Source organism: Pipistrellus kuhlii, unplaced genomic scaffold (genome assembly GCF_014108245.1).
Source record: "Pipistrellus kuhlii isolate mPipKuh1 unplaced genomic scaffold, mPipKuh1.p scaffold_m20_p_6, whole genome shotgun sequence".
Lineage (NCBI taxonomy): Eukaryota > Metazoa > Chordata > Mammalia > Chiroptera > Vespertilionidae > Pipistrellus > Pipistrellus kuhlii.
The window spans coordinates 61,385,392-61,400,086 of NW_023425562.1; the positions used below are offsets into that span (position 1 = coordinate 61,385,392).

At 36.3% G+C, this 14,695-nt stretch overlaps 1 protein-coding gene across 4 annotated transcripts in view; it reads left to right on the forward strand.

Annotated features, from left to right (window-relative positions):
- PLCB1 (phospholipase C beta 1) overlaps positions 1 to 14,695 on the forward strand; it is a 603,902-nt gene that overhangs the window by 447,593 nt on the left and 141,614 nt on the right. For all 4 annotated transcript variants that reach the window (XM_045574800.1, XM_036419878.2, XM_045574801.1 and 1 more), the window contains exon 10: positions 5,709 to 5,855. In XM_045574800.1, the coding sequence (XP_045430756.1) occupies positions 5,709 to 5,855 (147 nt within the window). The remainder of the gene's footprint in view (positions 1 to 5,708; positions 5,856 to 14,695) is intronic.

Consider the following 14,695-nt stretch of genomic DNA (forward strand, 5'->3'; position numbering starts at 1 on the left):
GTAAATGTAATAGGAAAGTTTGTGTCCAAGCAAGGATAATGAAAACGGAACATTTAATAGACAATTTCTGAAAGCAGGCAAAGGGATTTTGGTGAGCCATTGGATATTAAAGCCATCTGCACTTACTGTCTCTGAGCTGCTCTAGCAGAATTCACATAAGGGTCATAGCACTAGGAATATTCATGAGCCAAGGAAATAGCTTCTCAGCACTGTGCGTGGAAGTGACTTAGAAGGTGCTAAATAATCTATTGGACCTTACAACATGCTCTGGTATCATTACATTTAAGAGAAGGGTTGAATGATGACGAATGGATTCTCAACCACCTAATCCCAGTGACATCCAAACATTTGAGAGCCAGAACCTGCCTAATTGGCATTTGGCTCAACAGAACGAGGCTGGTGGCTATGCTAGCTGGCACATGGTGTCCAGTTTGCCCATCTCAAATGTGTGATGACTGTGGATTTATAGGCCATCTGTCTTGCAAGGCAGAATTCGTAGAGAATTCTCTAGATTTCCGGGCTTTGAAAGATGTTATTTGCTTGTACGGGGCTATTTTTATTTCTTTAAGCTAACATGCATATTTTTCGCAAGACCTACAGAACGGTCTCACATCTTCCGTTTAACATTTCTTTTGCCCTCGCACTGACATAACAAGTTTTCTGTTGTATTTTATTTTTCTTCCTAAAAGTTAGATTGCTGGGTTAGAGAATAAAAATGCTAGAGGAGGTCTTTAAATTACTTGCAAAGTCTAGAATGCAAACTCAGGCTGGAAAAGAATTTTACAGTGTGACAGACAAATCCTAATCAAAGAGCTAATCCTCACGCCTCTGCCAGATGGGTCATTTGTCCTGCCTGAGCCCAGCTTCTTTCAACGGAGAGATTAAAGTAGCACGTTTTAGTGTGATAAGTAAATCACAGGGGGGGGGGGATCTTCTTTGGTCACATTTAGGGCTATTTTAGGACTCCTTCAGGGTGCCCTGATTGAAGCCAATTGTCACCGAGGCAAGACGCTTTCCTTTGCATCATCTGTGTCCCTCAGCCAGGCGAGTGCTGGGAACGTTATCTGTCCTACTCACCACTATCTCCTTCTGTTGCCCTGGCATGCATTCCAGGTCCAGCTCTCATGCAAAGTTACCCTCTAAGCCCAGAAAAGTTGCTTACCTTTCTAAGCCTCAACAGAAAACGGGAGCTTAAAGATACATCTCTCATAGGATTTCTGTGCCTGGCACATTGTTGGTGCTCAAATAATGTAGCTCTTCCTCCTAGGATTATTTACCTTCTTCTACTACTAGATTATGTGCAGTGTCTTCTGCAGCAGTATAATGTTGTGGTTAATGGCATGGAACAGAAAGCTTAAATACGTAGGCTCGAAACCCAACTATCCACTTACAAGCTGTGTGATGTTAAGAAAGCTACTTGCCTTCCATTTCTCACCTATAAAATAGACATAAAAGCAATATCCACTTCATAGAGTTATTATGAGGATGAAATGAGTTAATAGTTGCATATAGCAAGCAATATATAAATGTTTGTTAATTTAATATATAAATGTTTGTTAGCTTCGTGAATTTAATCTATTTTACACTGGAAATAGATTAAATTCACGAAGCTCTTCAAATACTGGCTCCCTCTCTTTCTTCCTGTCCTATCCTGCTCGCACTTATACCATATATTTCCTTTGAAGTCAGAATCTGTTACAAAACACACACACACACACACACACACACACACACACACACTCACATCTGTAAACGCAGCCAGCAACATGTCTTTCCTTGAACCTCCATAGCACTCTATTCTGCTGCCTTACATCTGCTTTTAGGACTAACTCGGGAGTACTTCCATGTTGGCTCTTTGATACCAGGATGGGATGATTCCCTAGGTAACCCTCCCATTAAAAAACACACTGAGCAAGAAAGAGCCAGACTTCAAAGTGCCTGGCTAATGTGCCTATGAATCCTACCTAGAGATTAGCTTTTGATCATGCTGTACTATTTCCCTCCCTGGATCACTGAGCTCCTGTAAAGAATCAAGAGAGAGCCTGGCCTGTGTGCTCAGTAGTTGAGCGTCAACCTATGAATCAGGATGTCATGGTTCCATTACTGGTCAGGGCTCATCCCCAGTGGGGGCATGCAGGAGGCAGCTGATCAATTATTTCCATCATTGATGCTTCTACCTATCTCTTCATCTCCCTTTCTCTCTGAAATAAAATTTTTAAAATATATTTAAAAAATAAGAATTTTTCCATGGTATGTTTTTTAAGTTCTTGAAAATCAGGACTCTTTTGGGCACATCCTTGGTTATTCTCCACCTCTGGTATCTCCCTAAAAATATGTGTATTAATAATCACCAAAAAGGAGTGCCTCAGCTCCAGGGTAAATTCACAATATTTTGTTCTTCGAGAGAGACTTGTGCTGAAACATCATTCTCAGATGCCCAGAACAGAATGGTCAAGCTAAAAAGTTCTGTTGGAAGTTGGTTTCTAGACATCGGTAGATAAAGGAGTCAGAAACTGAGAGGATGGGAGGACCAGTTCACAATATTCCTTAGACCATTCTTTTGTTCTATTCTCCAAAGTTCCCTTCTCTGGACACAAAGCCTCTTCACTCTTGGTTGTTCCTGAGGCCAGTAGGTTAACCTTAGATTTAGATAAGATATCAGAGTAGCTAGTATCCTAGTAAATTATCCAAGGGCCTTTGAATGCACTTGTAAACATGAAATACATCCAGTTGAGTGTCAGTGGATACACTACATTGCTTTAGAGCATCCCTGAGTGCTGTCATTTTTGTCACAGTAGAATTTTGAATTTCTATCTTCCTGACATGTTCAGGAGGCCACCAGTGGAGCCTCAGTCATTATCTACCCTAGGGGAGGGAGACAGGCAGACGGAGATAGAGGTACAGTTGCTGGCCATGGCATCTGTGCAAACCCATGTGACATTTGAGAGCTCTTTATAGCATGGATATTGCTGAAGTATGAGGAGTCATATCAGTGGCCATTGGGGGCCATCATTTTGCCATGCCACTTTCCTCCTATGTCTCTCAGGAGATTGTTTCTTCCCATTAAAGTCAGACCTTTTCACTTTTGCATCACCAGTTTACTTTTTTGTTGAACACCAGAACTTCTTTTGAATGGTCAACTGCTTTATATAGCAGTTGTTGTTTTTCATTCCTTGAGGGATTTTTTTTTTTTTTCTATTTTGACTCTGTTAGCAGTCTTCAACCAGCATGCCACTAGAAATTTTATTTGTTATTTGTTTTGTTTTTATTCACAAGAATTTTTAAAACATGTAATACCTGACTATTTAGTCAGTAGCACTACTAAATAGATTATCAAATTTTTAAAAAAATGATAACAACAGCCAATACAATAGCCATCTGGTGTGAATGAATCAAAATTATATCATTTTTTGCTGTGCCACAGAATTTTAGTAATTAGTCTATGGGTGCTATGGGATGAAAAGGTTGAATATCGCTGTTCCAAGTGATTCAAACAATATATATGCTTCATTATATGAGTGACACACTCAATTGAAAGCATACAAAGGTTTTATTAAGAAAATATGTAGGGGGCTTTGTTTTTAGCTTTTGTCAGCTGGCCTTATCCTTCTGAACTTAACTTCCTTTACTGTTGATTTTATTCCAGAAAATTGTAGCATTGTTCTTAATTGTGGTTTGATGTTTTATAATTCATTCTATTGTAGGACATTTTGTTTTAATTGAGCTAGTAATCATCCCTATTATGTTAAACCACTTGAACTTATTGAATTTTAAAGCTAGAAGAGAATTATGAGTCTGTAGAGTTGACTCATCCTATAGTTGTAGAATTTGTCTCTGATCAGTTACTACTCACAGGAACAAATTCCTTGTGCAGTTACTAATTTCTTTAGAATATCAATGTTTTCCTATTTTAAATCTCAATGTTTTTCATTCATCTATGCTCCTCAGTGGACCAGAAAAAATGTAAGCAGTTTTGCAAAAATAGTGCAAGGTTAGTGGAAAAGTGCCAGGATGTAAGGTTCAGGAATCTGGAGAAGTGGCTACAAGTAAATTAATAAAGAGGCTAGAGAAGAAATATAAATTAGGAAGGCATATAGGGGGAGGAGCCAGAGAGACTTAGCTTTAGTAACTAAGTTCTTCAAATCTCTGGACCCATAGCTTTTGATTAGCACACTTTTCCCTATAGCAAAGCAGATATACATATCAAAGGTAAGGTTGGGTAAACAGTAAGGTTATCAGGTTGGGGAAATTGCCCTTGCTATCTGGCAGCAGGCAATAATATATGCAGATCTTCAGATTTAGTGAAATGCTTTCAGTTATTCCAGTAGCAGGTAGGCCCTTACGGACACTTGCAGTTACTACAGGTCCTCTGAGGAATACGGGCAGGTAGAGACTACCTAAGTTGTATCAAGTTATCATTTGCATAATGCCAAATACTAGCAATTTCATATGATCCAACTAATCAGAAAAAAAGAATCAGTTATGCTGTTTTTCATGATCTTCTAGGTTTCAAGCAACTTACTTTCTATTTTAATCCATTGATCATAAAAAAGAAATGCTGATGGCACACCTCTCTGCACAAAGCCTTGTGGCAGATTCTAAGGATGACAGATATAAACCCACACCCTGCTTTGGAAAAGCTCGCATCTTGTTTTCAAGGTGTGAACTGTCTTATTTTCTATTAGATTATGAGCTCTTTGAGGGCAGAGGCTGTGCTTTCATTAAATAATACACACAAACGTTTTTTTCCTGGAAGTACACACACACACACACACACACACACAAACACACACAAACACAGAGAAAGATGAGTGAGAGAGACAGAGAGACATAAAGAGACATACACACACAGAGTTTAACAGTAATTAGCTCTGAAAGACGAATTAGAACTGTTCAGAAAAGGTTTTATTTTTCCTCTCTGGCTTTTCTCACTTCCTAATTTTTTTCAGTGAACGTGTACCACTTTTATATTAATACAAAATTGTTTTAACACAAAAACAGTGCTATCCTCTAACATTTACTGGCAAAGTCTTAACCACCCACAAATATGCTGGGGTTTTTTGAGGCGTTGATTGTTAAGGTCAAAGAAACAAACTATGGTGATCGATCAGAGTTAAGATGGTGCTCTCTATGAATTGTATAAAGATTAGAATGATTTTTTAATGATAACAATAAAGAATTAATTCAATATTTAGCATTAGTCACCTCAGAAAGGTTACAAGAAAAGAAAAGAATCCAGGCAAACCAAATAAAGTATGAATCATACTTCTTCCATTTAAAATAAAATCATTCTATAAATAAGAAATTTAAAAACCACTTTTTTATCATTTGATTTTTTTTTTCCTTTAAGAGAGATTCATTTGTGGTCATCTTTATTGTTTTTAAAAAATCATTTTCTAAAAACATTTTTACTTTGTTTTCAATAATAAAACCACTTGCAATGAACTTTTTATTATAAACATAGCATATATTCATAATGGAAATTTTAGAAATCCACCCTTAATTTTATTACCCACAGATAAGCACTAATCACTTTTGTATCCATCCATAAAGTTGGTAACCATTCTTATATTTAAAAACAGGAGGTTGCCCTGGCCCGTGTTGCTTTGTGACACGAGCTTTCTGGGCAGGAAAATTAAAACCACATGATACCAGCCATGCATGAAAAGACTAGACTCACACTCTGCCTCACTCTGCATTGCCTCCAGGACAGATATCCGTGGACGGGTTTATGCGCTACCTGAGTGGAGAAGAGAATGGCGTTGTGTCACCTGAGAAACTGGATCTGAATGAAGATATGTCTCAGCCCCTCTCTCACTATTTCATCAATTCCTCGCACAACACCTACCTCACAGGTAGGACTTTGTAATTCTTTAACAGTTTTTGAGCCAGTCTCACCAAATTCCACCATCCTGTGCTTCTGTCCCTCATAAGTGAAGGTACATTTGCTTTTGTTTCCTGTGAAATCCCTCTGAGAACTGGGGTCATGTCCAGAGGCTCCAGAGGTAAGCAGTCATGTCCTGATATTTGTAAAACAATATTATTTTTTCACATGTATCTCTAGCTGTTTCCAAGTATTCTAAAAGGTGTCCATATCTGGTATCTTCAAACCAATGGAATTTTTGTGTAACTGAACTCATTCTTCAGTGGACTTAAAGCCATTTGTAATCAATCCTACTAGTTATCTGCAGATTTTTTTTTATCTACAGGAAAATTCTGAAGAAATTAATAAATTCTTCACAAAGAAAATTGCCAATTTGCTCAAGGTATAACAGAATTTTAGATGTGAAAAAAATTGACCTTTGAATGACATCCTATATTTTTTATAAATATTACAGTGAAGGAATAAAAACAACTATTTTCCAATTTGCCCTAAATTGAGTATTGTCATGGTTTTTGGTAGATCATTAAATAAAAAAATATTAAAACATTTATATGCACACATAATATACACGTTATCTCAACATAGTTTTAAGTTAAAATCTGTAACGTACAGATTTCAATAAGCTGAAATGTTTTTATAACCAAAATAAATTTCCAGGAGAATACTTTCTGTATAGCAGATCTCTAATCACAGGCATTGAAAAGAATTTATGGAAAATCTACTGGTTAATGAAAAAAGAAAAACAAGGTTTTTAAAAGCCATGTCACTCTCCTGCTTCACACAATTCATTTCCAAATGAGTGTAAGATAAGAGAGACCTGAAAACCCACAGTGCAACCAAAGTCTGGGGTGTCTTTTAGAATCTATGCCTTGTAAATGTTCACCACGTTCTGGGGAAGGTTTTGATGTGCTCACGGCTCATTGCCCAGTGGTGTGTGATTTGCTTGGTGGAGTAGACCAGTCATACTACCTACTGCATGACAAGGGAAACCCAGACACTGGGGACTTCTCCAAGGGAGTCTCATAGGGTTCAGCCATCTGGCACCTAAGCAGTTCTTTCTTCCGAATTCCTTAAAGAGGCCTATTCCTCCTGGCTCAAATGCAGTTTGAGTTGGTATCAGGTTCTGCACTGGGTCCCACACTCCATGAAAAAATAGTTTTGAATATTAAGGACATAGATAGAAATGTAGGCTTGAGAAAGTTGGAATGGGCAGTCAATATGATTCTGTGTAATCAGACACCATCTATTCTGAGTCATATAATCTGAGTTCTATAGCCATTTGAACTACAACTGGCATGATCTTTAGGAAAATTAGATTGGCCTTCAGGCTACTTGTGTTCTATTTTCTTTCAACTGGCATTATCTACTGAGAGAGAGCCGTGCCATAAAACTAACTAGATTCATGTTTGACCAATCCAAACCCTATTCTCGTCACCCTGTGGCTGCATTAACAAGTCACTCCAGAACTCACTGGCATAAAACAGCCACCATTTATTTTTTTGGATCCATATTCTGTATACCAGGAATTCAGACAGAACACAGAGGGGACAGCTTGTCTCTGCTCCCTGGTGTCTTGGGCCTCAACTGGGAAGTGAATGGCTCAGGGTAACACAAACACTTTGGGAGTTGGGATCATCTGGAAGGTTCTCCTTTAACATGTCTGGCTGTTGGGCTGAGGCCATACAACAGCTGGGCCCCATTAGCACTGCTGACCTAGCGGCCAGCAGGAGGCCTCACCATGTGGTGTGGGCTTCCTCATGGCATGGCAGCCCCAGGGTTGAGATACTACTTACATGGTGGCTCATAGCTACAAGAACAAATGTCCCAAAGAACAAGGAGGAACATTAATTGCCTTTTTGCCTATAATCTCTGATGTTCTGTATTGCCACATCCGTCTTTATTTGTCGAAACAGTCACAAGCCTATCCAGATTCGAAGGGAGGGGACATAGACCAGAGCTCTGGGTTGGAGGGGTGTCAAAATATCGTTAGCCCTGTTTTAAAACCACTAACTTGTAAGAGAAAAGTGTCCACTCAGCCCACTTCCCTGGATTCAGTTTCTTAGGCCTATTTCAACATTTTTGCACTTAAATTTCTAAGCCTTTATAAAGGGTTTTTCCCTTCTCAAACCTTTTTAATCTTATTTGGTGCCTTTGACCTATTGGGCAGTCTGATGAAGTCTAGGAACCTTTCTAGTGTTCAGTGTATTAAATAAATAATGTACATAGGACTAAAGAGGAAATAAATTCTATTGAAATATTTTTATCAAATATAAATCAAATCTGTGGTAAAGTAATACATATTTTATTAATACAATAAAAAATGTGAGTAAACAGCATGTTGTGATATTTGCTACTATTAAAATATGATATGAAAATATCTGGATTTCCACTCGTGACAAAGTCACAGGTTCTGTTAGTACTGCTGTGATTTGTGACCTGCATTCATAAATGAAGAGAATGTTAAATTTTACATAGAGGTTAAAATTAAAGATGTACTCTTTTTTTCTCATTTAAATTTGAGGAGATCTATAAAACCTCAACTTAAGAATGTAGATCTTTCATCTGATAGGATCATAAGAAATACAACTTCAAAGACATTGGCCCATGAGAGAATTTTGCATTTCTTGTATATTCAGTATAACATGATTCTTAAATGCATTTCCAGTAAAATTTTGGACACTGGTTTCATCTACCTGGAAAGTCACAATATACAGTAATTATGCCAATAGTCCTTTGAAATCCTCAAATATCGATACTTTCAACTGATCTATTTAATACAGTTTTTCTACTATTTGTCATATAATAAATAAGTCAGTGATACCAAAATGATTGAATGACAAGACTGCTCGTACACTCTGTTCTTTATACCTTCCTTCAAAATATATTAATTTTTCTCTTTCTGTGTATCATTTTGGAGTTATGCTTTTCAGATTTTGTTTGTTCATTCAAACAAAGCCACTTTCAATGCTCAAACTGCCTCAGCACTTGGTGGCAACATATTTTAGGCTGGCTTCTAGGTCTTTTTGACATCACCCATTGATCTTTGAAAATGTCTTTGCTTTCTGGTACATGAAGATCTTCCAGGCTCACCTTGTTTGTTCTGCAAAACACATGGAAACAGACTTTCCCCCAATGATTCCTTGTTCCTTTTAGTGGGAAAGAAATTGTATGAGTAACAGCAATTTGGGTCCTGCCCTGCCTTATAAAAAAATGTTTCTAGATCTTTTTCATGAACAAAACAAAGTAAATACTTCATTTTATTTTTTCTTGTTAAGGCACAAGTTCACATACATATTTTCATTTTTACCTCCCGAGTAAAATTGATTCTATAGCTGTGCGTCCTTTAGTAATCTTCATACCTGACAAATTATACATAATTACTTATTCACTTTACTTACAACACAATGATAGTTCTAAAATTGTTCAAGATTAATACAAACTACACAATACTGTTCAAGTTTTTCTCTGTAGTTCTTTTTTTTTTTAATCTGCATTCCTTTGAGGATTTCAGTCCAATTAATTTCTCCCAGAATCACGGACTTGCCCTCCCTCTTGAGTAGCTTGGTAAGCACAGATGTGGTATAGAATTTGACTTCCTTTGTTAGCTTGTTTAGGGTGTTAACATATTAATGGCAAACAGTTCTCAAAAGGAAGAACTTTCAGCTACTAAGAAAATGTCCACTCCATTTTTGATGAAGGCAGAACTCAAATAACCGTCTCTAAGTTTTTGCACAGTGGATTCATATTACCACCATCTGATTCATATATATGATTTCTGAACAAGTAAACTAATTCTCTCTCCAATTATTTAATATCTAGTAGTATAATTAGCATATTTTCAAATATTTACTTTTTTAAACTGTTTGATAAATGATGTTCTGATTTTTAAGTGCTTTTTTAAAATTTTATCTTGCTCACTTTTCTGAGCTATATATTATTATACCAAAGTTTGCATTATAAAATCCACATTTTAATAATATTACCTTGTCCCAGTATCAAAGTCTTTCCTTTGCCTACAGGGAAATTAGATTCCATATAATTAGCCAAAAATAATTATATATAAATATGAATAGAGGCTCTTGAAGCTTTACCTAAAATCCTCTTTTGACATACAGGTAAAATCTGATTTTACTTTATACAATATTACTAGTATTATTGTTTTACTTATAGATAAACTAAATGTAGAATTCATATACCTTTGGGTAAATATAAACATCAATGATACAGAAATTCAAACTTCCCAAGGCCAATTAAGAATATTATAAGAAATAGTATAATAAATAAAATAAAAATATAACCAATGTATGCATAACTTAATAAAATCCAATTAAATGTTAAAAATCAATAAAACCTGTTAACCGAGCAGGACGTATAAATACGTCAAATGGAAACAATATTGGGAATGGGCAGAACGTATGAATACGTCCTGGAATATATGTTGTGCCCTGAGAGGGACGGTATATGTTTTTTGTAATCTTTATAATTGTTTGTAAAATTTATAATTTTTTAATTCGATGTTTTCATTTTTTTGTTAGTATTCTTTTCTAATTTTTTTGTAATTTTGTATTTTCCTTTGTGCTTTATATATAAATAAATGAAAAAATATATATCATTTATTTTAATTAAGTATAAATAAAAAAAATAGTAATAATATGAAATTACGGCGTACTGACATGTCCTACTGAAAGAGTACGTGCCCATTACAGGTTGTGTAATTAAAAAGGGAACTCCCTGGTTAACAGGTTAAGAAAATGAGTTAATTGCATATTTTACAGCTATTTACAGAACAAGTGAAAACTTTTTATACAAAACCAGTATTTTATATAAAGACTATTTGGGAGTAAAAGGAAAGCTTTCCTATTCAAGTAGGTTTGAAAAATGTTAGGTATAAACAAGATTGGCACCTACTGCAGTATGTTTTTAATATAGAAATAAAGGCTTTACAGGTTCACATTATTAAGGTTTTGACCAACCTTCATCTCCCTGTCACCATCCTACTTAGTATTTTCTTAGAGCATTTTAGTAATTAGTATACCTGACAGTTCAAATTCAAACAAGGAGAATTTTGATATTTAGAATGTGTGTGTGGGTTTTTTTGGTTTTTTTTTGAGCATTCAAATGGACTACAAAAATTTACACTATGAAAATCAATCAGTTTAGCAATGCATTATTATTATGTCTATTTCTCTACTCATTATTGCCCCTTTGTTAACTATCAAGACACCCAAGAGGGAAAATAAAATGAGATGACTGAGAGAAATATTCGCACAGAACAAGTTGATTTTTAATTATGATGGTCATTTTCTCGGGTTTGGATAGCCTTGGCAGTACATCAAGTAGTACTTATGTTTTAAATTATTATTTTTCCTTGGGAAATCTACCCTTATGATTCAAAACAAAAGTCTCTCCAGATAGAACAGTATGCACTCATTTCAACCTGTAGTTTTCCAGCTCTTCATAAATCTTCCCATATCACAAACCATTTGGGAAATAATGGCTCCATATACACCAGCAAGGCAAAGTGGTATAACTCAATAATTAACATCCTTGTTCAACTTAAAAAGGAAAACGTAGCTTTAGGTTTCAGTTATTCCTCTTACAAAGTATACTATCTGATTGAATGAATCAAATAATCATTCAACTCCTCTCTCTATGTTCTTAGCTACAAAAAAGTTCTAGACAAGACTCAAGACATACTTTTACCCTTGTCAGTCTTCCACTGCCACCCCTTCTCTCACATCTCCACACTCATTTAGCTTTCCACATATGCAACCTGTTATTTTTGAAAGTTGGGTGATAGAATGGAAAGAAGATGAACTGAGCAAGAAAATAGACCAAGTTTAAATCTTCCTCTAAGGAAAATACATGCCAGCGTATTTTGGGCTATCAGTAACATAATACTATTACTTTTTCAAATTTTATTTTGTAATTACAGTTTATAGACAATATTATTTTGTATTGGTTTCAAGTGCATAGCATAGTGATTAGATAATCATAAACTTAATAAAATGTTCCCCCCAATATTTCAAGTACTCATCTGGCACCATACATAGTTATTAAAGTATCACTATATTCCCTGTGCTATATTATATATCCTGGTGACTATTTTGTAAGTACCAATTTGTACTTTCTTAATCCCCTAACCTTTTTTACCCTTCCTCACAATCCCCCATTCCTCTGGCACCCATCAGTTTGTTCTCTGTTATCTATAAGTCTGTTTCCATTTCATTTGTTCATTTTTTTTGTTCTTTAGATTCCACATATAAGTGAGATCATATGGAATTTTTCTTATGTTAGCTGGTTTATTTAAAATATTATTACTTAATGGCTGAAATATTAGGAAATTTATTACCTCACACAACAAAAAGTGCAGAAGCAGGCAGGTTGACCATTGATTAAATCGGGTATTTATTGATGTCATGGGAGGCCCAGATGCTTTCCATCTTTTTGCTCCCTTACGATTTCAGAATGACTATGCACCCTGAATTTTGTCTCCCTGTGAAATAAGGTCCACATGTGGCACAGGGAAAGTTCCTGTCTTGTAAGTCTTTGTAAGAGTGAAGTCCCCACCGAAACCGGTTTGGCTCAGTGGATAGAGCATCGGTCTGCTGACTGAAGGGTCCCAGGTTTGGTTCCGGTCAGGGGCATCAGGGGCATGTACATTGGTTGCGGGCACATCCCTGGTGGGGAGTGTGCAAGAGGCAGCTGGTCGATGTTTCTCTCTCATCAATGTTTCTGGCTCTCTATCCCTCTTCCTCTCTGTAAAAAAAAAAAAAAAATCAATAAAATTATATATATATATATATATATATATATATATACACACACACACAAATATATATATACACACATATATATATATGTGTGTGTATATATATATATATATATATATATATATATATATATATATATGAAGTCCCCCTCAACCCCACCAAGTAGACTTTCCTTTATGTCCTATTAGATATAGCCCAGAGTTACACCACACAGCAATGCCCACTTGAGCCACTAACCTGGGCCACAGAACTTCTACAACTAGCTGAGGAGAATTAGTACTTACTCAGGGCTGAAACACATTAGAACCTAAATAGAAAATTCTATTGGCAAAGAGATAGAAGAGAAAGAAAGGGCGACCAGAGTTTAGGGTGAGTTTAAAGATCCTGGTACATAAGAATCTTCTTCTTTATTTGTGCTTGCCTCCCTACCTAGATGGTGTATGTCTCATGTCATTTTTTTATCCCCAGTATTTTGTCTCCCACAGAGAATGCATGCGGGAATATGCACAGACTCCAATAATTAGTAAGACACATATTTAAAGTTGTTTTCCCACTTTCCTACCTAAGCCATCTTATGACAGTCGGATTTATGTTCAAGAGAGTTTCAATCTCCCTGAGGCTGCAAACAGACACTGTAGAAAAGATCAGATCAGACTGATGCCCCTAGAGACAGTTGAGGTGAACAAAACCTGCCACATATTGCAAACACTTCTCTCAAGGGTAGGTGGGATTATAGAGTGGGGCAAAAAGAGTTTTGTAAGTAGGAGAAACACAGACTTCATTCTTGTACTATTAGTTATTAACTATCGTATTATTTTTCCATAGGAACAACTCTAAGCCTACTTTTGCCCCACCCTGACTGGCTCTGACTACCTTGAAAGCAAAGAGAAATAGTCCCCACTTCCATTTATTAGAGGAGACAATGACTATGAAAGAAGGTCGCTTAATGAACTAATGAGTCACACTCTGGAATCTTCTTCCACTGCAGGTTGATAAGAAGACAATAAATAATGTTAAATATAAGTATACACACTTAATCACCACCCTTTGCAAGAGGAGAAATTCCTCAGAAGCCTGTGTTAATAGAGGGATTGTTATCTTCTGGTCTCTTCCATCCTGAATGCCTTGGGTAACCTGAGACAAAGCTCTAGTGAATGCAGCCAGCTGCCCAGAATGAATGCAGTCAAGTGAGCAGTTGCAGAGCTATGGCTTGGGGCAATGTTAGGGGTTAATATGGATTAGAGCTTCAGCTCCTAAATTCCATCATGGGCATGGAATGTATTCCAGGAGGTGCTCACAGCCAGGCAGATGATGTCAGATACTAGTTTCAGAAATAACAAGGGTTGAGTGACTCATGACATATTATTAATCCCCACCCCTGGCAATCCTCTGGCCTCAGAAGCTGTATTTATTGGACCTAATCAAATGGAAATATAACAGGGCATGGGATATAAGAATGAGGAGTTAAGAACAGACAAGGCTTTAGGCAGAAAAGGAGAGAATAATGGAGAATATTAATATACATATTTAGAAAAAAATCTCCATAAGTGAAGGAAAAACATATAAGAAAACTAATATGCATTCCAAGAAAAAGGACAATTTTGGAAATATGTGAGTTTCCTCAAAATATGCTTTTGTTGGGAGACTTCCATGTCTAAAAATATTATTTATTGTAAGAATGAACAAGTTTACTTTGGAGAGATTCTGTTGGGTTTAGATGTTAGACAATAAACACAACACACACACACCTCCCATTTTTTAGGTTTCTTTTTTTTTTTTTTTTTTCCTTCAAATTCCTTTGCATCTCACAAACCTCTGCCTTACTATGTCTTTCAAAACATTAACTGATTGTCCTAGCTGGTTTGGCTTAGTGGATAGAGCATCAGCCTGCTGATGGAAGGGTCCCAGGTTCGATTCTGGTCAAGGGCACATGCTTGGGTTGCGGGCTAGGTCCAATGTGCAGGAGGCAGCGAATCAATGATTCCCTCTCTTCATTGATGTTTCTATCTCTCTCTTCCTCTTTGAAATCAATAAAAAT